At 39.5% G+C, this 25,000-nt stretch overlaps 3 protein-coding genes across 4 annotated transcripts in view; 1 reads left to right on the top strand and 2 right to left on the bottom strand.

Annotated features, from left to right (window-relative positions):
• acsl4a (acyl-CoA synthetase long chain family member 4a) overlaps positions 1-7,742 on the bottom strand; it is a 20,632-nt gene extending 12,890 nt beyond the window's left edge. The window contains exons 1-2 of the mRNA XM_063000918.1: positions 7,704-7,742; positions 2,068-2,533 (exon numbers count right to left, since the gene is read on the bottom strand). Coding sequence (XP_062856988.1) covers positions 2,068-2,406 — 339 coding nt within the window. The 5' untranslated portion in view covers positions 2,407-2,533; positions 7,704-7,742. The remainder of the gene's footprint in view (positions 1-2,067; positions 2,534-7,703) is intronic.
• A 3,466-nt stretch (positions 7,743-11,208) lies between these two features.
• Positions 11,209-21,115, bottom strand: pin4 (protein (peptidylprolyl cis/trans isomerase) NIMA-interacting, 4 (parvulin)). Its single transcript, XM_063000220.1, has 4 exons — positions 21,020-21,115; positions 19,378-19,439; positions 17,509-17,628; positions 11,209-11,496 (listed from the first exon to the last, which is right to left on the bottom strand). Exons 1-4 carry the CDS (start codon positions 21,054-21,056, stop codon positions 11,338-11,340), a joined length of 378 nt encoding a protein of 125 aa, XP_062856290.1. The 5' UTR covers positions 21,057-21,115; the 3' UTR covers positions 11,209-11,337.
• Positions 21,116-23,478: 2,363 nt separating this feature from the next.
• nek12 (NIMA-related kinase 12) overlaps positions 23,479-25,000 on the top strand; it is a 5,988-nt gene continuing 4,466 nt past the window's right edge. The window contains exons 1-2 of one of the 2 annotated variants that reach the window (XM_063000219.1): positions 23,479-23,620; positions 23,887-24,202. The gene's annotated coding sequence lies outside the window, so the exon portion shown is untranslated. The remainder of the gene's footprint in view (positions 23,621-23,886; positions 24,203-25,000) is intronic. The other variant, XM_063000218.1, reaches the window with a different exon arrangement.

Raw genomic sequence — 25,000 nt, 5'->3', positions numbered from 1 at the left:
GCTTTAACCAGCGTAGTTAATGTTTGTTAATCCTAGAGTACTTGTTCATATTTTAACTAGAACTAGAGATCGCTATTTTTCAGGTTTGTTAGCTAGCTAAATCATTAAGTGCAATAGTTAATCAGTCATTTATATGATGACGCTATATAACTATATAACATTATAGCCTAACGTTACCCTGTCTCGTCTTCCATATTTTTTGCTCTCGTTAATGAGAGCATTCATTCTAAATAATAAACCTCCTCCACTTAATGATAGCTAGTTAGCTCAGCAGATAATTCAGTTCAGATATTTAACCCGTTATGGTTTAGTCGGCATAGCCGGTACACTATCTGTAATAAACTATGATACACAGCCTTCAGTTTGTGATCATTAATACAGCTTTCTCTTTTACTCTTTCTATTAATAGCACTAAGCGATGGAGTGTGGATGAGAAGAGGTTCATGCTCCCCTCAGATGGCTGAGATCTTCACAGACAGCGTTCACATGTTTCTCAACCACATGTTATAAATGTTTCTGACTTCCAGAGTGATAACTTCTGAAACATAACAGCTTCTAATGCCGCCCAAAGCTTTCTTATTTCATTTAATTTTTTTTATTGGGATTGTGTATTAATGTTTCAAATATATTTAATTAAACTATCAAGCTTAAGTTTCATATTCATGTTTCATGGGTCATTATTTTAATTTGATATTGGAACTTAAATAACGTAACAGAGTTTTGTTATGTTAAGGCAGAGGTGGAGGGTATGTCATAAATAATCGTCAGATTAGTCGACACTAAAATAATCGTTAGTTGCAGCCCTAGTGTGAGTGTGTGTGTATATGTGAGTGAGTGTGTGTGTGTGTGTGTGTGTGTGTGTGTGTGTGTGTGAGAGAGTGTGTGTGTGCTCTCTAATAGAGGTAACACAGAATAAAACAAAATGCTGCCAAAAGTATGTGGACGCCCCTCAGAATGATTGAATGCAGTCACTTCTGCCACATCCGTTGCTAACAGCTTTCTAAAACAATGACTTCCATATAAGGTAAATGATGATATGCTGTTAACATTGTGGGAACAGTTTGGGGAAGTCCCCTTCCTCTTTCAGCATGACTACACCCCTGAGCACAAAGTGAGATCCATAAAGACCTGATTTATCTACACACTGAACCCTGGTCTTCTGGGGTGAACTCGACGTCTCTTTCAACATCCGGACTGAATGGGCACAAATTCCCACAGTTACAGCTACAAGGAAAAGACGGAGCGATTCAGTATGAACGCACACGGTTTTGGAGCAGGCGTCCACATACTTTTGGCTATATAGTGCAAGAGGTCAGTAGTGCAGAGTTATTATATCAGTTATATTCCTGATGGGTCATTAGATTTAGTCCGTTACAACAATGAAGAAGCCATCATTCATTCAAACACAATCATTCAGGTCAGGGTCACAGTGGGTCCAGTAACACCTGGGAACACACACTGTACGGAGCACCTATTTATCTGAGCATCACTCACTCAAAGTACTTGAAGTAGCCAATCCACATTCTGCATGTTTTTGGAAGGTGACCGCATACTGTCTGAGCAATTAAGGTTAAGGGCCTTGCTCAAGGGCCCAACAGTGGCTACTCGGCGATGGTGGGGCTTGAACTAGTGACCTTCTGATTACTAGTGCAGTACCTTAACCTTAAACAGACAGTGATTGAATGAATGAACACTTCACGGATGCTTTTGTTCAAGGCAACCTAAAACATTTTAGGGTTAAGGGCCTCACTCAAGGGCCCCAGGCTTGAACCAGCAACCTTCTGATTACAAGTCCAGTGCTTTAATCACTGAGCTACCAGATTCACGTCTTCAGCATTTAGCAGCACTTTAATCCAAAGTGACTTACAGTACTGTGACAGTCTAAGCACTTAAGGTTTAAGGGCCTCGCTCAAGGGCCCAACAGTGGCAACCTGGCAGAGGTGGGGTTTGAACCAGTGACCTTTCAATTACCAGTCCAGTCCCTTACCCATCTGAGAGGGGAGCATGAGTTACTAGGCCATATCCATAGTGAATGGGTGTAAATGTGAGGCGGGCGTGGCCGTCTACCTTTTTGAAGACCTTCCCACCAGGCTGGGTTTCGTTCTCCTCGCTCAGGACCGTCCGGGCTCCCAGGCAGGGCGCCGGGCCGAAGAGCCGCACGGCGTGATGGAACAGTTTATCCAGCGTGTCCGTCCCGGGGAGGTCCATCTGCGCCAGGGAGTGGAAGCGGTCCACGGAGCGGTACGGTCCCTCCACCTGACCGCGGGTGGGTCTGGCCCTCACACGCCTGGCCAGCGCTTGTTTCTTCTGGGCTCCTGTGAGGAAGTACCAGGGCAGGAAGCTCAGGACGGAGTAGAGCCACACCAACACGTGGACGGGGATCAGAAGAACGGAGCCCAGATCCATTTCTAATGAACCGAAGAGGAAGTTACAGACAGGGTGCAGGTCAGGCCCGAGAGAGCTTTAGGTTCTTCTGCTGTACGGATCTTCTGGTACTTCAGGTTGTGCCTGACACGCTGGTCTGAGACGTGACCTGATGGAAAAAGAGACACAGATATTATTATGATATCAGTCCCACACCATCATTCCTCGCTCACACGGTCCTGTTATTGCTGCAGATCCGGTTTTAATCAGTTTTAAACATCTTGTAACTTCTGCTCCAATCTAACAGGACGTTCATCTGCAGCACAAAACCATTTAGTTCCTCCACTCAGACTGAACGTTTATCTTTCATTCTTCTGCATAATTCACTATAAAATCTACACAAACACACTTACTGACCGAGTGTTCTAACTCATCCACTCCTCAGGGGTTACTGTAGGTCAGTTACCACACTTCCTGTAGACGCCACCTAGCGGTGACGGTGATTAAGAGTTTCTTACACTGACTGACGTTTATTTGATGTCAGACAGGATGAAGCTGAGATATTTCATCTCTTATCTGCTTAACTTCATTTCATTTATTAATAATCATCCATTCCTGCATTTCAGACCTGCAACACATTCCAAATAAAGTTGGGACGGGGGTAATTTAGTGCTAGTAATGAGGTGAAACAGCTAAATAATGATGTGATTATAAACAGGTGATTGTGATCATGGTTTGGTACAAAAGCAGCACCAGGAAAGGCTGAGAGTCTCTGATGAGTAAAGATGATCAGAGGATCCAGTTTGTCCACAAATGTGTGAGAAAATGATTCAAATGTTTGAAAACAATGAACCTCAAAGAAAGATCGGAAGGGATTTGCATGTTCTCCCTCTACAGTGCAGAATATCATTAAACCGTTCAAGGAATCAGGAGGAATTTCAGTGTGTAAAGGTGGAGGGTGCAGCTTAATCTGAACGCTCGTGATCTTCCATCCCTCAGACGCATCAAGAACCTCCACTCAACACTAGCTGATATAACCACATGGGTGAGGGATTAGTTTATCAAACCTTTATCAGCTCTACAATACAGAGTTACTGCACTAATCATACTTAACACCTTACTGTGCAAAAAAGAAGCCTCATGGTAACCATGTCCAGAAGCGGCGTCCACTTCTCTGGGCTCGGAGGCATCTAGGATGGACCATCACACAGTGGAAACGTGGATCGTGGTCAGATGAATCAGAATTCAGGTCTTTTAAAATAAAATAAAATAAAAGCTGAGACACTAAATCACTCGCTCTCCTCGGTGCCAAAACCTCTTTTAAGTGTTGAAAAGGAACGACAACATTACAGAGTGGTAAATGCTTTACCGTCCCAACTTATTCTGGAACGTGTTGCAGGTCTGAAATGCAGGAATGGATGTTTATTAATAAATGAAATGAAGTTGAGCAGATAAAAGATGAAATATCTCAGATTCATCCTGTCTGACATCAAATACACGTCAGTCAGTGTAAGAAACTCTGTGTTTATATTTTTATTATTTACATTTTTCATCCTGTCCCAACTTTTTCTGATTTGGGTTGTAGATTAATATATATCATATACCAATAAAATTCCCGATGCCCCAGGTCACTGATTGTGATGAATAACCTCTGACCCTTATCTAAACAATAAAACACATTGATGATGGAGGGCTGATCAGTCCGTCATTATTATTCAGGTCAGAGACGCGGTTTCTCCGTCCTAAATGACCGGGTCAGGCCAGCGAGTAGCGTGAGCGCAGGAGCCAATGATGTGACGCTGCTCAGCTCACCCCACACACACCACATCATCAGACGCTCCAGGTACGAGCGCACACACACACACACACACACACACACACACACACACACACACACACACACACACACACACACACACACACACACACACACACACACGCCTGCATCCTGTTATCTTTACACTAATCATCTTAACACAATCTCCCTAATCCTGACAACAACCTGAACGAAGCCAGAATCATACGGGTCCTTTAGTTAGGGGTGGACGATACGACTCAAACATCACAATATTTTAACCCTAATGACAGAACGCAGTGCAGATCACGCTACGTAATCATACCGAGGCTTCACTAAATCAAAAAACCCCACATTTTCCCTCTTACAGAGCAGAGTCCTGTCATCTACGTTTCAGAGCTTAGTTAGAAGAACGAGGCATGGTCACGGTGTTCCATACAGTGAACTTTTATCACAATCAACACACACACACACACACACACACACACACACACACACACACACACACACACACACACACACACACACACACACACAAGTTTGGTAATGGTTCTCCCTGTCCTCGACCTAACCGGGATCCAGGAAACCGGCAACTCTGCCAAACGAGGAGGTCAAAGATCCAACCAGAGTCGTGCCAAGACAACGTTGGTAGCAAAAGTGAACGATTAAGGTAGAAAGAGTTAAGCAGCATAAATGAATAATGAAATATTATAAGAGCTGGATGTACGTTTAGAAATTTAAAGTAGATTAAAGTGACACGTGCACCAGTAGTTCAGTCACTAGAAATGTCGCGTGTTGATCGTTGTGGCTGATTTTAACGTCGTTCTGCAGCTGTTAGTTTCACTTCTAAGTGTTAAAGAAACTAAAAGCTGCTTCAGCACCTTCAGCACCATCACTAACTGATCTGTCGCTCCTGAGCGGAGAGTCCGGCAGGGTTTATACTGCATCAGAATATCAGACAGATCCCGAGTCTAAAGGAATCTAAAGGAATCTGGATTTGGTCCCGTTTTCTGGTTCTGTTTAGTTGGAGTTTTTAGTCCAGTCAAGTTCTCAAGGTCTTGTTTTGAGAGGAAATCTCTAATGTTGATGTTATCAGATGAGAGGAACGCTGATATGGTAACTGTACCAATACGAGCATTAAACTCAGATCAGACGTCATTAAAACACTAAAATTACAAACGACAGAAGATACTAACATGTACTAATGACTAAACTGCTGCTTAAATTAAACTGTTATAATGTTGAAACTATTATTATGAAGTAAAATGAAACACAGAACTGGTTTTTTTGTTTATTTTAAATGAATGAAACCCTCAAACTCACCCCATAATCCTAACAATGAGCAGCAATAAAGTTATACCATCACTGCCCCTGATTATAGGAGACGTGTTTAAAAGTGAAGGTTGAAGTTAATGTAGAAACGATCGGTGGTGCACCCAGCTTTACAGAAGTGCTTCTCTTTACACGTGTAGAAATAGGAAATGTGCATTTCCGGTCCTGATCGGACACACCGTCCTCAGCTCGTGTAAAACAGTTTTATACGACGTGCCTGTCCTATCTTTACTGAGTAAACTGCAGCATCTAAACACAAGTGATAAAATACACACGATTCTAAATCCAGTCATGCTGTGATATCATACGTACTCGGTGTCTGATTATATTTATTTATTTATTTATCATGATTATAACGTGATGTTTTACACTCTGGTTCCATTCATGACAGGACAGGTCGTTACTGCTTACCCATAATTCATCAGTTCATGTGGAGCGTTCCTGTCTGATTAAAGACGATCACGTGGAGCGTCCATTCTTTATTGACCGTTTTCCATCTATTACAGACTTGCTATTGTAAGAGGGATCAGAATTACCTGTTATACAGCGCTACCTTTAATCTCATCATCAGTCAGTCTGGGAGTGGCGTCAAGTTTTAAAGACGTTGAGTTTCGGCCGCTCAGGTGGCGCAGCGGTAAAAACACACGCTGGATCTCGAATACATCGTATCGACTCTCAGCTCTGCCTACCGGGTGGGCTGAGCGGCCACATGAACAACGATTGGATATGGGCGGGACTAAGCCGGATGGGGTCTCTCTCTCATGACTGACACGATTACGACCTCTACTGGCTGATTGATGGCACTGAGACGAGGAGAGAGTGCTCTCAGGGTGCGTCTCTCTGTACACAACGCTGAGCTGCACTGCACTCGTCAAAGTGTAGGTGATACGGCTGCTGCCCACGTGTCGGAGGGGGCGTGGGTTAGCCTCGGGAATCGGCATTGGTGGAGAGGAAGCGTGACGCAATCGGGGAATTGGACGCCCTTAAAGGGAGAAAATGCATAAACAAAATATAAATATATATATATATATAAAAAGACGTTGAGTTTCGAGGTATTTTCCACATAAGGATGTTTGGGAGAACCTGTTAATGCGTCCATGGTCCCGTGGAGCTGCAGATATTTTAGTCTCATGTAAAATAATGAGGTTGTTTTTGACACTTAAACACTGAAAATAACACAAATATAATATAAACACACTGAAATACAATTACTAACAGTTACACATCAATAAAAATACAATAAAAGCTGCACTTTAGTTTTACTTCTTTATTGCTTCCTGACGCTTCTTAATGCTGGAGATGCTCGATGTTGGAATACCGTATTCCCTTCAGCACCGGCGCATTCACACGAGAAGTGACAAAACCGCTTTTACCGTGACTTACTGTAGTAAAACAGCGAGTGAGGAATGTGATTAGTGGAGGAACTTATGAGCAGTAATAATGAAGAGAAGTTTAGTGCTCCTGTCTCCTTCTTTTACTACATTAAACCACGTTAAGCTTTATTTTGAACCAGAAGCATTTTAGACTCTGGGAGAAGCTGATTCTGATTCTCACCATTTCTCAGAAGCTGGAGCTGTAACACAAGTTTAAAAGTGAAACAGGGAGGAGAATCCAGATAAACACAGATACATGTGGAGCTGTAACCCTGGATCTGCACCTTATTCCACACTGATGCAGGCGGATATTCATTGTTTTATAATGTATAAGGAGAGACTGGGATGTTAAATTACTGCTTGTGTGTGTGGTGTGGTCGTATCTGGGTTACATCAGTCACTGACTGACCACGACTGATCGTCACGACTAAAGACGGTGGTTTAGGATGCGCGACGGTCGGCGGTTATCGCTCAGTGTACCATCATCATCATCATCATCATCATCATCATCATCACATGACTGAGAGAAAGAAGCTCCTTATCTAACCGAGAATAACATTATACACATATATATTTATATATTTAATAATTAAATAAACTCGATTGAAATCGGTCATCCTGTCTCCTCAGCTGAGGTAAATTATTAGCATGAAAGCTAACAGCACATCCTTTATAATTACGCCGCCTCAGCCTGACAAACTTCTCTCATTTAAACCTCACCTCACAGCCCGTATCAAAGCCAGCACTGATAATAAGCTCATATCTGACTGAAACTGATCAACTGAGTGATTTTAGAGCTGAATAATGTTAATAATAATGAGAAATAAAGCCGCGCTCACCGTCAGGATGTGAAGCTCTCAGCGTGCCGGCGCTCGCGACACTCTCTGAATGACCGAGAGTTACCTCTCCCAGTCACGTCAGGCAGCCGCGCTGACGTCATCTGACTCCATCTTTCTCAGCCAATCAGAGGAGAGCAGGACGGTCGTGGAGGTTTCAAATGCGGCTGTGATGCGGATCTGAGTCACTTTAATGATAAACCCGATCATCTAAACACACAGATCAGGATTATTAATCATCTTTATACATTCATCACACATTAACTCATCTACATTACACAAGATCCTCTTCTCTACATGCTGCTGGACACACAGGTGTAAATATGATGTTAAAGCCCCTCACCTCACTTCACCTCAGGTTGTGTTGGTTCATCCTTCATCATGTCAGCTCATCATTTTAAGCTTAACTATAATAATTGGGTGGCTCGGTGGGTAGCACTTCACCTTACAGCAAGAAGGTCCTGGGTTCAATCCCCAGGTGGAGCATTCTGGGTCCTTTCTGTGTAGAGTTTGCATGTTCTCCCCGTGTCTGTGTGGGTTTCCTCCCACAGTACAAAGACAAGTGAGGTGCAAGTGAGGTGAAGTGGAGACACTAAATTGTCCAGAACCAAAGAGTGTAAAACATGATGTTAAAATCATAATAACTAAATAAATAAATACTGAATTAATCACACATGAACACATCAAGATTACACAATATCCTGTTCTTTACATGCTGCTGGACACACAGATGTATATTCGTTACTTGACCAGACCCACAATATGATGTTAATATAATGTTTCTTGGAGTTACACAGAAAATTATGTTGTGTTTTTTTAAACAATGACAATAAGGGCATTCATTCATTCATTCATTCATTCATTCATTTATTAAAGCACTTCACCTCAGGTTGTGTGGTTCATACTTTATCATGTCAGCTCATCATTTTAATCTTTACTATAGTAAAATAGAGCTGATTTTATTCCTTGAGGTATTACATTACGCTTGTTAACACTCCAGTCACACCTGGCTAAAATATATGAAATCTCTGTGGTTATGAAAAGCCTAACGTGACCATATTTTGGTTTTCAAAACAAAAAGACACTTGGCATGATGGCAGCATGAGCCAGATGGAGACCCGCACTAGGTGGAGGTTTCGGTGGGGTGATGGGGTTGCATCAATTGTTCTATAGCTGCTGTGAAATGCAAAAACTCCATCTTCTGTTTTACCTGATCTCATAAAATAGTAATAGAGAGACCTGCTGATCTCTCTCCTTTAGCTTCAGTTTTGTGTTTTGCTGAAGTGGCACCTTTATTTAACACTTTGCAGGTCGTGCATTCTGCTTCCCGAGGATCCCGACCGAAACAAAAACACAGAAATTTACTGTAACTTGACTGTGAATATTTTTGTTTGGGCATTTTTAAGAGAAGTGCGAGAAGGTGGGACCTAAACAGAAAAGTGAAATCAGTGCACAAACACACAGAGAATAGCGCACACAGACTACAGAAGCCGAAGCCTGGACATTTTTGGTGATTTATAAATCCTGGCTGGACGCATTTTTTAGGTCCAAAAAGAGGACCTGTCCGGGAACAAGCGGACGTGTGGTCACCCTAGTAAAGTCTGCTATCGCGCAGCTTCTGTCTACAACATCCAGAGGAATCGGACGTTCCTCCCAATGAAAGCTGCTCAGCTTCTTGGTCAGTCTTTTATCATTTTGAAGCCGGACTACTGCAACTTTCTCCTGGTGGGTCTCTCCATGTCCACCATCAGACTTCTGCAAGGTTTTCAATCTACCCAAGAGCTTCCACATCACCCCACCATGGCTCTCTCTTCACTGGCTTGCTATAACTGCCCACATTCAATTCAAGACTATATTGATTGACTACAAAAATGCAAAAAAAAATCTACCAAAAACAGCCCTGACTTACCTTAGAGCACTAAGAGTACAAAGTACAAATCTGGCTTGTCTTGAGCCACCTTTTCAGATTCAAGGAGGACGAGCATCAAGGCTATTTTCAACTTTTCAACTCTTACTAAGAAACCTGCACTTACCATCATCTCCTTATTTACATAAAATTGTTCTTCTAACAGGAATTTATCAAATTTGTGTTCTTAGACTGGTGTCTATTTTCTACAGAAAATATTTACTGAGAACACAGTCATTCTGAAGAACAGCCACTAAATGCTGCACCTATAAACGTAAATCCACTTCATATCCTACTTAAATTTTCAAAATCATTTGCCCAACATTACAAACCCTGTGATGGTCACATTTCTATTCATCCATTTCACCTAAACGCTCCAGAGGAAGGAAACTATTCTGTAGCACATTTATAAGAAAAACAGGGTGAGTATTCAAATTCCAGCATCACTCTATGGTTAGTGCTGCTAGTAAAATGAGTCGACTTATTTCTGATCAACAATGTCATGTGGAAATCTGGATGGACTGATCTAAACTGAGTAAAAACAGAACTTATCTGAGATCAGTGATAAGAGTTCCAGGATGAATCAGACCTGGTTGATTAGTGATTTCCGCTGCTCCTTGACTTGTAGGTTATATATTTATTTGTATAGGAGTTATAATTTGATATTGGTGTGTAAAGCAGGTAAAAGGTTGTGGTGACGTTTCAAATGTCACATGGAGAGGTGAAGGTGGCACGACTGATAAAAATGAGTGTCTACTAATGAACGGAATGTCCAATTATCACAGAGTTATCACCCAGCACCACTCAGAATCACCAGATGAAAGGCAGAAATGCACTTTGGACAGGATCTACTGTGGGGCAAAGAACATATTCACTTACAAACACCCAGTGCCAATGTGGTGTAGGAATCTAGAGAACAGACAGAACCCACAGAGACTTGAGTAAGAACATGAAAAACTACTCACACCGTGACCATGGTGAGGATCAAACCCAGGTTACCTTGAACTACAATGCTGTGCAGCACTCACTTTAGGAGCTGTACCACCCTGTACACATTTCTACACCATTATTTAACCACAACACTCCCACATTTCATAACATGCACTGGATTTATTTACTGGATTTAACTTATTATTAACCAGCAGTTAGTTCTGACTGGTATAAACACTCGACACGGTAACACTAGGTGTCCTAGTTAGAGCTGGAGTTTGGAATGTTCCTGTATTCAAACACATTCTCTTCAAGGATCAATAAAGCACAATGCCGGTTTATCTACATTATATGGTCAAAGGTATGTGGACACTCCTCGTAATTACTGAATGTAATTGTTTTGGCCACACCCACTGATAAAAGCCGGAGTTATCCGTCTCTGAGCTTCTTAGTGCATATAAACCAACACAATCCTTAATTCTTGTCTTTTAGACTCCCACCCAACTCTTCACTTCACATTCAAACCAAACCAATTCAATTCTGAAATATATAAACACAATCAATTCAGAAATCAAAATCACTTTAGCCTTTAACATTCCTGCCAGTCTTCTCTTCCACAGCATACAGTTCATTATTTATAAGTAATTAAAAGTAAAACCACACAAAATGATCTTAATTCACTGTGTTTTATTGTCTTTTATGTACACGCTTTAAAATGGCTGACGTTTATTGTAAGAAAAATGAATACGCTGCAAAACAAGCTAAAAGAGAAAAGCCGTGTGATGTGGTCAGGTACAGAGGTCACTTTTTGCCCTCGACCATGATGATGTGGTAGCCGAACTTTGTCTTGACCGGAGGGTCTGTGTATACTGGCTTATCCATCGTGCTGACTGCTAACGCAAACGCAGCATCTTGAAACGGTCCCACCATCGATCCTCGGGTCATCCAGCCCAGGTCTCCCTGACAAAGGTAAAGAAACAAATCACCATGTCTGATTGGGTGTTCGGACTCTTTGGAGATTATAAAGCCTCTCATCATCCAATCAAGTAAATAAATCAGTGATCGTGTTCCAACAAAGTCTGAAAACAGATCCTGCCACACAACAGATAACAGCTCAGTCGTTCCTAATAAACATTTTTACTTTTATTTATATATAATATAAAGGATAAACCTCGCTCAGTGCAGTCACTGACATCATAACGTCCTTAAAATATGAAGTTTGATGATTTTAATATGATTTTGATCATGTGTTTGTAAGTTGAATTGTTGAATCAGTTTAATAATGTGAATTAGCATCAGTGCTAAGCTAAATCTATATCTGTAATTCTAATAAAGTAAACTTGTCTAATAAAAGTACCTGGTGCTAATTGCTTTTTTCTGTTTGACTTTAATACAGTAACAGATTAATGTAAAGACTAAAGTTTAATACGTAAATGAACAACAAAATCTTAATGGGGTTTAATATAATAAACATGTTCAGTCTCCAAACCCCAGGCAGGTGTAAATATATACCCAAAACCTTAAACCAGGGGTGTCAAACTCATTCTCACCGAGGGCCACGTCTGCATCATGGTGGCCCTCAAGGGTCTATTGTAACGTATCCTGCTGTGATTGCAGTCGTCTTTTAATTCTTCTAGCATATCTAGCTCTGTGTTTGGAGTCAAAATGCCAAATTGATTCTGTACATGTATAACGTATATCTACATTTACAGTGTATCACAAAAGTGAGTACACCCCTCACATTTCTGCAAATATTTTATTATATCTTTTCATGGGACGACACTATAGACATGAAACTTGGATATAACTTAGAGTAGTCAGTGTACAGCTTGTATAGCAGTGTAGATTTACTGTCTTCTGAAAATAACTCAACACACAGCCATTAATGTCTAAATAGCTGCAACATAAGTGAGTACACCCCACAGTGAACATGTCCAAATTGTGCCTAAAGTGTCAATATTTTGTGTGACCACCATTATTATCACTGCCTTAACCCTCCTGGGCATGGAATTCACCAGAGCTGCACAGGTTGCTACTGGAATCCTCTTCCACTCCTCCATGATGACATCACGGAGCTGGTGGATGTTAGACACCTTGAACTCATCCACCTTCCACTTGAGGATGCGCCACAGGTGCTCAATTGGGTTTAGTCCATCACCTTTACCTTCAGCTTCCTCAGCAAGGCAGTTGTCATCTTGGAGGTTGTGTTTGGGGTCATTATCCTGTTGGAAAACTGCAATGAGGCCCAGTTTTCGAAGGGAGGGGATCATGCTCTGTTTCAGAATGTCACAGTACATGTTGGAATTCATGTTTCCCTCAATGAACTGCAGCTCCCCAGTGCCAGCAACACTCATGCAGCCCAAGACCATGATGCTACCACCACCATGCTTGACTGTAGGCAAGATACAGTTGTCTTGGTACTTCTCACCAGGGTGCCGCCACACATGCTGGACACCATCTGAGCCAAACAAGTTTATCTTGGTCTCGTCAGACCACAGGGCATTCCAGTAATCCATGTTCTTGGACTGCTTGTCTTCAGCAAACTGTTTGCTGGCTTTCTTGTGCGTCAGCTTCCTTCTGGGATGACGACCATGCAGACCGAGTTGATGCAGTGTGCGGCGTATGGTCTGAGCACTGACAGGCTGACCTCCCACGTCTTCAACCTCTGTAGCAATGCTGGCAGCACTCATGTGTCTATTTTTTAAAGCCAACCTCTGGATATGACGCCGAACACGGGGACTCAACTTCTTTGGTCGACCCTGGCGAAGCCTGTTCCGAGTGGAACCTGTCCTGGAAAACCGCTGTATGACCTTGGGCATCATGCTGTAGCTCAGTTTCAGGGTGTTAGCAATCTTCTTATAGCCCAGGCCATCTTTGTGGAGAGCAACAATTCTATTTCTCACATCCTCAGAGAGTTCTTTGCCATGAGGTGCCATGTTGAATATCCAGTGGCCAGTATGAGAGAATTGTACCCAAAACACCAAATTTAACAGCCCTGCTCCCCATTTACACCTGGGACCTTGACACATGACACCAGGGAGGGACAACGACACATTTGGGCACAATTTGGACATGTTCACTGTGGGGTGTACTCACTTATGTTGCCAGCTATTTAGACATTAATGGCTGTGTGTTGAGTTATTTTCAGAAGACAGTAAATCTACACTACCATACAAGCTGTACACTGACTACTCTAACTTATATCCAAGTTTCATGTCTATAGTGTTGTCCCATGAAAATATATAATGAAATATTTGCAGAAATGTGAGGGGTGTACTCACTTTCGTGATACACTGTATATTGTTCTCCTTTACCACAGACACGCCTCCTAACACAAGAGACGCACCGCTTTCTCTTCCTGAAGCACAAACTTGTTTTCACTTTTACATCTTTTATTAAATTTCCTCCTTCTGCTTCAGTTTTCTCTTCTTGTACATTTTGGGATGATTTGTAAATATTTCTCAGCATCACTTGTTGGAAAACCGTCTCAGTTAATACGCTGCTGTAGAAACACCGACATCTAGTGGCGGGACACAAAATCAGCATGCATTGTGGGAGATGCAGATTATGTAGGATTTTACCGTGTATTTTAAGACAATCATACGTCTTTTAAGCTCTCGCGGGCCACATAACATGCCTCGAGTTTGACACGTCTTAAATGATCCATGATCTTCAATAGAGCTCAATTAAGTGTAACGTAACAATTCTGTTAACTGTCTTCTACCAATTCACTGTATTTATTTACAACATTAAACATTTTACAGCATTTAGAAGCTTCTTTTTATCTAAAGCAACTCAGCTGTGACTGAATACAATGCAAACCTTGAGAATTAGGGCCTTGCTCAGGGCTCGAACCAGTGACCTACTAGGACAGTGAAGTAGTGCACTGTTACCCAGGGATCAGAAGGGATCTGGAGAGTAGACTCATGCTTTCCAAGTTTCATGAACTTCCAAGAGAGCCTAATCAAATGTTAAGCCTATTTCTGAAGCATTTCTTTGCAGATGTAGCTCGTTTAACAAAGGAACAATACTGAACCCTTGATGCAGTTGAACAGGGGTCATAGGGTGTCACGCTATAAACTATAGTGCAACAGAACAACACCGGTGTTAAAGCTTTTAATGTAATTAAATCTCCTTTGGGATAAATGAAGTAAGTATCTATCTATCTATCTATCTATCTATCTATCTATCTATCTATCTATCTATCTATCTATCTATCTATCTATCTATCTATCTATCTATCTATCTATCTATCTATCTATCTATCTATCTATCTATCTATCTATCTATCTATCTATCTATCTATCTATCTATGAACAACAGATGAATGAACAGAAGGCAGATAAAGCAGGTATGGTGTAGATGAGCTGATATGAGGGTAAAGATGTTCTAAAATAATCCGGGGTGAAAGATCAGCAGAGATCAGCAGCTCTTTATTTCCATGATGGAGGAAGTGATGCGTAACAGATAAACAGATAAAATTCTGACTAAATACAGAATAAGGGTGTGTGAGGAGCTGACGGCTAACCAGGCAGGTGTATTAATTATGTATTAATTAGTCTGACTCACTGAGTCACAGAGGATTAATAATAATTTAATAATAAAGGTGATAATAATTTAATAATATTGATAATGGTGACGGGTTTGGGTACGAGCGTCACATCCGCAGAGCTCTGAATAACACAGTCATCATGTTACCACGATCAGCTGCTTTATTTACCCTGCACTGATCCTGGGCTTGTTTAGACTGAGGTGGCACTGGGCAGTACCAGGGCACATGGTGATCAGCCAGGGCAACACTCTTTAAATTACAAGGGCACAAATTCTCACAGACACACTTCACAATCATGTGAAAAGCCTTCCCAGAAAAACTGACAACTCACAGGGGTCTGTGTGAAACTCTATGACCTAGCTCTCCCTCTACACGGACACATTTCCCATCATTCTACACTCCCGAGAAGAGGGCGTGTCTAAATCCTTAGCTCCCTTAAAATGCTCCTACTGAGGTTCTTAATTCTGAGTGATGATCTGACTGAATGACGAGGGAGTGTCCGACGCCTCCTCAGCGCTGAAGATCAATCCCAGCATTCAGTGCGGCACGACTTTACTCACAGAAAACTACAAACATGGCGGACGAATCGATGCGGAGCAACCAACAGAGTTCTCTTCACATGCAAATACATTCTGGTTGATGTGTAATCTGTATAAAGGTGTAATTATACGAGTGTGGGTTATTTGTATATTGGGGCGTCAGGGACAGTTTAAGTGTTTTCGGTACACGGAGGGAGACGTTAGCTGGCGTGCTAGCGCTGTGTTAGCTTAGTAAGCTAAAACTGTGGTGTGTTGATGCATGCTCAATAATCCATTAACACAAATCCACAAAGTTGAATCAGTTCATCTGGACACAAGTTTGTTGTAGAGAAACGTTTCGTCACTCAATCCGAGCGACTTCTTCAGTCTGAGCTGGTGTTGAATACCCCGACCTTATATGCAGTTGATTTGCATAACGACCGATCACTGCCCACTGCATAACAATGGAACCGGTGATCAGGTCCATATGTAATTCACAATGAGCATTAATTACAATGGCCGTGTGTGTCTTTCACACATGATTTGGGTATAGCTCCTATTACGGCGTTGTATGATGGTGAGAGATGTACTCTCAGGCCCCCTCCCCGGTTCAGAGATGGTCGTTCCCTCTTCACGTAAATGGCCTCTTTGACTCCACGTTCAAACCAGCGTTCCCCCTTGTCCAGGATCTGCACATCTTCATCATTAAATGAGTGGCCGCTGGCGGGAAAAATGCGGGAAAGCGGGAAAAATGCCCAAACACAGCTCCAGTGGATCGAAGGGAGGAGAAGAACAACCGCGGTCTAAGCGCGGTGGTGATTCTGTATGTGGCGGGAGTATCGGAACAATGGAGACGGATATTCTCCAAACACCGGGTTTCAGTTGCTTTCAAACCCCAGAACACCCTACAGCAGAAATGAGTTCACCCTAAGGACCGGGTTCCTCGACACAAACAGAGTAACGTAGTGTATGCTGTTAGGTGCTGGGAGGATTGCCGGGAACTGTACATCGGGGAAACTAAACAGCCACTGGCGAAACAGACGGCCCAACATAGAAGATCGACCTCTTCTGGCCAGGACTCGGCGGTTTACACTCAGCTGCAAGCCAGCGGCCACTCATTTAATGATGAAGATGTGCAGATCCTTGACAAGGAGGAACGCTGGTTTGAACGTGGAGTCAAAGAGGCCATTTACGTGAAGAGGGAACGACCATCTCTGAACCGGGGAGGGGGCCTGAGAGTACATCTCTCACCATCATACAACGCCGTCATTGGAGTGTTACCCCAATCATGTGTGAAAGACACACACGGCCATTGTAATTAATGCTCATTGTGCTGGGGGGGGGGGGGGGGGGGGGGGGGGTAATAAAGATGAGCTGATTCTATACAGGAACCTGCATGTTGATGCTTGTTTACATAACACAGTCGGTTGGAGCCTCGATGTTTTGCTGCACAATGGAGCATAAAACAGGACAAAGAGTTTTAATAACATCAAACAAACTGCACACACAGAGCAAACAGCCCGAGCACCAGAACATCTAAACATTGTGGTGGGGTAGTAAAGATCTAAAGGCATCATATAGCAAAACCCGTTGGTGCTACGCAGGGTGCAGACTGACTCTTGCAGGGTAAACGCTGTAAAACGCAGTAAAAATGCGGATGGTGATAAACCAGAATAATGTCTGCAAGAGCAGGTCTAATAACACCATCTACTGGTGCAGAGCAGGAACCACCGGACCTTCCCTAAACTGTTTTCAGTAGAGCTCTATTTAGGCTTCATTCAGGACTGATCTGTTTGGATGTACCCGTCTATAATAAAGGTGAACCCAACACCCCTGCTGGAATGCAGTTTGGCCCTACAGTGACTGTATGGTGGGTGTGTGTGGTTTTGTATGTTCTCTCACCCCTTGTCTGGCTTTGTCCTCGCTGTACTGTGATGCCACCTCACTGAAGCGCACTCCAGATTTTAGCTTCTCCATCGCCTCCATACACTTACCGTGTTTCTCACACAGGATGTGACGCACCTGCACAGGTACACAACACAATCAGCCAATCAGATCACATCTGAGATCATCAGATCACGTCTGATCCAATCAGATCACTGCTAAACTCATCAGATCACGTCTGATCCAATCAGATCACGTCAGAGGTCTCAGATCAGATCTACAGATTTAATCTAAATGTTTATGTTCAGTAAACGCGACAGACTGATGTTATTATGGAACACAACAATAATCCTGCCAGTATTATATTCTGCTCCACTCAATTACATCAATTACATTAATCACACAGAACGGGTTTAACGTTTCAGATTAATGACACACTGTTAGCCACCGTCTACCTCTCGATATCATGGAAACACTAATAATAATAATAATAACAGTAATAATAAAAATATCAATAATAATAATAAAAATATCAATAATAATAATAATAAATGATAATAAAAATAATAATATAATAATTATAATAAAAATATCAATAATAATAATAACAGTAATAATTATGATAATAATAACAATGATAATACTAATAATGATAATAATAATAATAATAATATAACAATAATAATTATAATACAAATATCAATAATAATAATAATAGAATTAAAAATAATAATAAAAATATCAATAATAATAATAACAGTAATAATAATGATAATAATAACAATGATAATAATAATAATGATAATAATAATAATAATATAACAATAATAATTATAATATAATTAAATATAATAATAATAATATCAATAATAATAATAATAATAAAGTTAATATTTATAATAATAATAATTATAAATAATAATAATATAATTAGTATTTATAATAATAATAATAATAATAGAATTAATATTTATAATAATAATAATAATATAATTAATATTTATAATAATAATAATAATAATAATAACAACAAAACAACAACAATAATAAAAATATTAATAATAATAATAATAGAATTAATATTTATAATAATAATAATAATAATAATAAAATTAATAATAATAATAACAACAACAACAACAACAACAACAACAATAAAAATAATATCAATAATAATAGAATTAATAATAATAGAATTAATAATTATAACAACAACAACAACAATAAAATCTATAATAATAACAGAATTAATAATAATAATAGAATTAAAATAATAATAATCGAATTAATAATTATAATAATAATAATAAAGATTACATTAATAATAATACTACTAATAATTATTATTATTATTATAGTAACAATAAAATTTATTATAATAATAATAACAACAACATTAATAATAATAATACAAAAATTAATAATAGCATAAATAATTGCTGTAATTGCCAAAATGTTCTGTTTTTTTTTTTTTTTTTCATTTTCACGTCAAAGATAAATCTGGGGAAGAAATATTTATAAATATGATAACAGAGTGACACAGACGTCATGAATGTGACGTCTGCAGAGCTTACACTGTTTTATTCATTATAAATAAATAATATTCACACTTTGTTTATTACAGATGAGAATGTACAGAGATTTTAAACTGCTGGGTTGTTTACAGAGAAGCTTCAGGTACCAACTGATCTCATCCAAGTACCTGGTGCTAGTCATTCATCAATCATTCCTGCTGAGCTTAAACATGATCCAGCTCCAGTCAGGGCTTTAATTATTAATACATGAGTAAAGGGGGGTTACAAACTGTGTGCTAAACAGATGGGTAACAGTCAGTAATTGTACACCTGTAAGAGCACCTAGATGATAGACATTGTAGTGAAGGTTTACCTTTACTGCCGTCCCTCCTTTCTGTGCTTTCTCCTTTTTGTCCGAGTCTCCGCTGTCACCACCTGATCAAATAAATAAATCATCCCTGTTTACTTACAGCACATTAACTAACCCAGTTCCCCCAGTACAGTCAGTTATAGAACCAGTACAACCACCATCAAACATACAGAGACAAAATACAACCTGGAAAATATCAACAAAACATCCTGTATCCTTCTACAATTCATACTTCATGTTTAAAAGTTCACCTGAGTGATTAGAAACACGATGTCTGATTTTACCGGGGTATAAATCTGAGGTGACACAGGGACCTAATTGAGAAAAAGCCTAAAATACATCAGTGATGTTCTACAAGAGGTGACTGAGATGCACAAATCAGAAACTAATAAAGAGTTGAAATGATTTCCACCATCAGAGGGATAATGATGGAGATTACAGCAGCTTGAGATGTTCAGAATCATTCTGGAGGAGGAAGCAGGTCTGTACTGACCACGTACTGACCACACACACACACACACACACACACACACACACACACACACACACACACACACACACACACAAACGCACATACACACATACGCACATACACACATACACACACACACACACACACACTTACACACTTACACACAAACGCACATACACACACACACACACTTACACACAAACGCACATACACACACACACACACACACACACACACACACACACACACACACACACACACACACACACACACACACACACACACGGTGAGGAGGATGCTGCGAGTGGCTAGAAATGTTATCAAGGTCCCCAGTTGGGTCAATTATAGACACCAGTAAGGTCTTGGGGTCAAAATATCTGCATGACCAGAAGTATTATGGAAAGGTTTCTACTGTCAAGGAATGAACTCAAGCTCTGACCTATACCTCATCCCACTGTGAAGTGTGGTGGAGGATCTGTCACGTCTGGCTGCTCTGTTTGGATTCATGGCATCTTGGACTCCATCAAGTACCAGTAGATGTTAAATCAAAGCTTAGACTGGGCCGTGGTTGGATATTTTAGCAGAATGATGAGCAAAAAAAAACCTTAGAACCAAACACAAGTACTTTAGTGACCACAGAATTGAGGTTCTGACCCAATAATCCCAGTATCCTGATCCAGAACCCTACAGAGACCCTGGGAGATGATCTGAAGAGGAGAGACCAAGGGCATGGACCTCAGAACCTGAAGGATGTGGAGATATTCTGTATGGAGGAATGATCTCAGATCTCAGATCCCATCCTAAGTGTTTAATGTCTCATTAATTATTATTATTATTATTATTATTATTATTATTATACTGTAGAAGACTCAGAGCTGTTTTCTTAAAGGATACTCAAACAAAGTACTAAATAAATAAAGAGGTGCAAATAACTGTGGGAAAAATGCATTAAAATAAATAAAAGTGATTTTCAATGAAAGATTAAAGCATGAATGTAAACATTAGCTTTAATCAGTGTTAGCACCGGCTAACTGTACCTGAGCTACTTAGCCTGCTAGCCAGCTAGCTACCTAATTGTCTTGAGAAAATAACATTAACAAAATATAATTAATTAATAACAATAATGAGGTATTAATATTATTAAACATGTTTTAATTACAACTCACTACTCACCCTTGGCACCTTTACCTCCTTTACCTTTAGGTGGCATTTTATTTTAGCAGCAGGCTAACAACTCACACACACAGACTACACGCTAACCACGGGTTGCCAGATACGCTCACATACAAATCCCCATTTTGGAGGAATGAATATAATGTACATTTATTATTGCCATTATTATTATTGTTATAATTATTATTATTAATGTTGTTGTTGGTATTATTATTAATGTTATTATTAATGTTATTATTAATGTTATTATTAATGTTATTATTATTAATGTTGCTGTTATTATATTATTATAATCGTTAATGTTAATGTTAATGTTAATTATTAATGTTATTATTATTATTATTATTATTATTATTATTAATGTTATTATTATTATTATTATTATTGTTATTAATGTTATTATTATTATTATTATTATTTTTATTAATGTTGATATTATTATTATTATTATTATTATTATTATTGTTATTATTATTGTTAATTATTTTTGTTAATGTTGTAATATTTTATTTTATTTTATTATTATTATTTTATTATTTCATTATTATTATTTTATTATTGTTATTATTATTACTATTATTTTATTATTATTATTTTATTATTATTATTATTTAAAAAAAATATTATTATTATTTTATTATTATTATTATTATTATTATTATTATTATTATTATTTACTTAACTTCATATATTATTAAGAGTACATTTAAATTAATCCAAGATTCCATCAAATGTACTGTACTTTAATGTACAATATATGGCTGAAAGTCTATAAAGACCTGACCATGAGTCTTCTGGACATTCCTTTCCAAACTCATGGAAAATCATATAGAGTTTCCCACAAAATTGTGAGTGTGTTTATGAGAATTTGTGCCTATAAAGTCAAAATAGCATTTTTAAGTTCAGGCACTGCTGTTGGTTGACAAAATATGAAACAAATGAAAACACCAATCCCAAGCCAAACTGTCAAATCTTAAATTTTGTCTAAATGGGCCACTAACATACTTAATCTAAAGCAGTGGGCAGAAGCTTTACACACATATGAGAGGGGAGATGCTAGTCTGTGGCTCTCCTCTGCCAGTGTGGGGATGGTGATACAGCAGAGGAATTGTACTCAGTTTTGGGGGGGGGGTTTAGAATTTAAATCAGAATTTAATGATAGAATGAACACTCTGTTAATGTTTTAGAATTGTGTGAAGGTCAGTGGGACTAGAAATATTCCACAGGTAAATATTCCTAAATTCTGAGAGCAATGTGACCCAAACCGTCAAGAGAAAGAAACAAACCAAACAACGAACAAACAAAAACACCTGAAGCTGTTAAAGACGGGATTATTGTAGCTCAGACTGTATTAATGTTTGTGTGATGTTTTATGTTGTTTTGTGTTTAATGTAACTCCTTTACAAATGCTGAATAACACAAAACAATTAAACTTTAAACTTTAATTTCTATTCAGCTAAGAAATGTTACATACACATCACATTTTACATAAGATTTACATAGATTAATCAGAAGGTTGCTGATTTAAGCCCCACCAGCACCAGGTTGCCATTGTTGGGCTCTTGAGCGATGCTCTTAACCCTCAATTGCGTCTGCAATAAAATTGTCCGCTAAATGCTCCAAATGTTTATTGTACTAATCAGACACTTTTATCCACAGTGAGCAAATACAATGCAGTCTGAGCCTTGCTCAGGGGTCCAACAACCAGCAACCTTCTGATTACTAGTCCAGTACCTTAACCGCTGAGCTATCACTGTTCTGATTTGAAGTCAACACAATGTTTAATGCACTATAATAATATAATATATTATAAAATATGTCATATTATATTATATATATATCATATATTTCATAATAAAAGAGCAGTTAAAGCCTAGTGGTTAAGATACTGGATTAGTAATCATAAGGTCGCTGGTTCAAACCCCACCACTGCCAGGTTGCCACTGTTGGGCCCTTGGGCAAGGCCCTTAACCCTCAATAGCTTAGACTGTATACTGTAAGTCGCTTTGGATAAAAGCGTCTGCTACATGCCGAAAATGTAAATGTAAAACATATAAGAATAATTATTTTGGTATTTAAATTAAAATAGTACATAAAAGGGATTAAAACAGACAAAAGTTGCACAATAACAAGGACAATTGAAATACTTATTTATTTAAATAATCTAAATAGTTAAAAATACATGAATACAGTATTTATATACATTTATAATCATATCATGCTGTATTTGCCAGAATTAATGGTGTAGATTACAGGTAAATCTCCACATTATGTTTGATATTCATTTCTAAAACATCTACATTTAATTATAAACATGTATTTATATATATATATTACTTATATCACAGTGTTTGATAGTATTGATCAGGACCGTTAGTATTCGGACGTCACGTGTTCAGTTTGGACCAATGAAAAGCGGCTTTGCTGTTTCCATGGTAACGATCTGCAAACATCAAAACAAACCGAGTTACCGAGCTAACCGGCTAATTTAACAACTTTATTCTTTATTTTATTTTATTGTATTTACACGTGTTAGAAATGAAAGATGTATTTCTACAAGAATACAGTAGAACAGTGAAGTGAAGGTGTTTGTATTAGCCGGTGAGAATCTGTTTTATTTACTTTTATTTACTGTTAAAACTGGAATTAATTCAAATAAATTGATGTTCTTTATAACTAAATGGTTATAATATAATATATAATTGTCTGATTGGTGTTTGTATTGATGTATTTCTGTATAATTATAATAAATTCAGGTCTCTGTGTTCCGTGCCCGTCAGTGTGATCATGCAGCAGGTGGATTGGTTGGTGCTCTGACAGGATCTCAGTCTCTAATCTGTCTGTTTCATTTTGACTTCACACATTAGAAATAACATCTGATGTTTTCTGGCTGATGAGCTGTAAAACAGAGATAGGTCAAGGTCACAGTGGATCAGGGGCCACGCCGAAACACTGGGCACAAGACATCCTCACTCACACAGAGACAGTGTAGAGCAGCCAATCCACCTTCCGCATGTTTCTGAGACATGGGTGAAACTAGAGGACCCGGAGGAAACACAAACACTTACAGGCGGTGACCAGAATGAATTTCAGGACCCATGTTTGGACATACTCATGTCCCCCGTGCACTCAGGCCACCTCTGCTGGCAGCACCTGGTCCTCGCTTGCTGATAAGAACTGCAGGTCAGTACTTGCCTCCTCACACCTGTAAATCTCAGCACGTATGGGGGAACACAGGTGTAGCCTACTGGTTAAGGTACTGGACTAGTAACCAAAAGGTCGCTGGTTTAAGCCCCACCACTGCCAGGTTGCAAACTGTTGGGCCCTTGAGCAAGGACCTTAACCCTCAATTGCTGTAGACTGTAGACTGTCACAGTGCTGTAAGTCGCTTTGGATAAAAGCGTCGCTAAATGCCGAAAATGTAAATGTAAATGTAAATGTAAAACATGGCAGTGCAGCAGGTAGTGTGGATGCTGCAAAGCTTCAGGGATCTGGGAACCTGGGTTTAAACCTTAACTCTAGTCTGTAAAGAATTTTCACCCCTTTTTTATCCAATTGGAGCCTTGATGGAGGGTTGATGGTGTCTCGCCGGTTATGTCCGGTCCCTCCGACATAAGGTACCGGACTAGTAACCGAAAGGTCGCTGAAGATAAAAGCGTCTGCTAAATGTCAATAAACACGGTACTCACTCAGCGTGCCCCCCCCCCCCCCCCCCCCCGACAATCCCTGAACCAGACAGTAGGTGTCGCTGTTGCAGCAGCGGTGAAGGCCAGAAATGTCTGCTGAGTACCCGGCCAGGATGGCAGCACAGCTGGGGCTCAGACCTGATGTGCTGGTGTGTTAGCCTGCTGCACCACCTTACTGTTATATTCAGTTCATTAATATTTTCTTCCTGGATTTTTTACACAGTACAAATGATTGCGATTGTGAGTAAAAATAAAACAATTTGATTTAATGTTTATTGGTTTTATTGACCCAAAT

This window comes from Trichomycterus rosablanca, chromosome 8 (genome assembly GCF_030014385.1).
Source record: "Trichomycterus rosablanca isolate fTriRos1 chromosome 8, fTriRos1.hap1, whole genome shotgun sequence".
NCBI lineage: Eukaryota > Metazoa > Chordata > Actinopteri > Siluriformes > Trichomycteridae > Trichomycterus > Trichomycterus rosablanca.
Note: the sequence above shows the minus strand (reverse complement) of the source record. Positions and strands in the feature narration are given on the sequence as shown.

Excerpts from the sequence above, each read along its gene's own strand:
- pin4 (XM_063000220.1), bottom strand. The coding sequence starts at position 21,056 with ATGCCACCTAAAGGTAAAGGAGGTAAAGGTGCCAAGG. Across the intron at positions 17,629-19,377 it reads AAGGAGGGACGGCAGTAAAG|GTGCGTCACATCCTGTGTGA; the intron begins GTAAACCTTCAC and ends GTACCTGTGCAG. Across the intron at positions 11,497-17,508 it reads AGGACAAAGCCAGACAAGGG|GGAGACCTGGGCTGGATGAC; the intron begins GTGAGAGAACAT and ends TACCTTTGTCAG.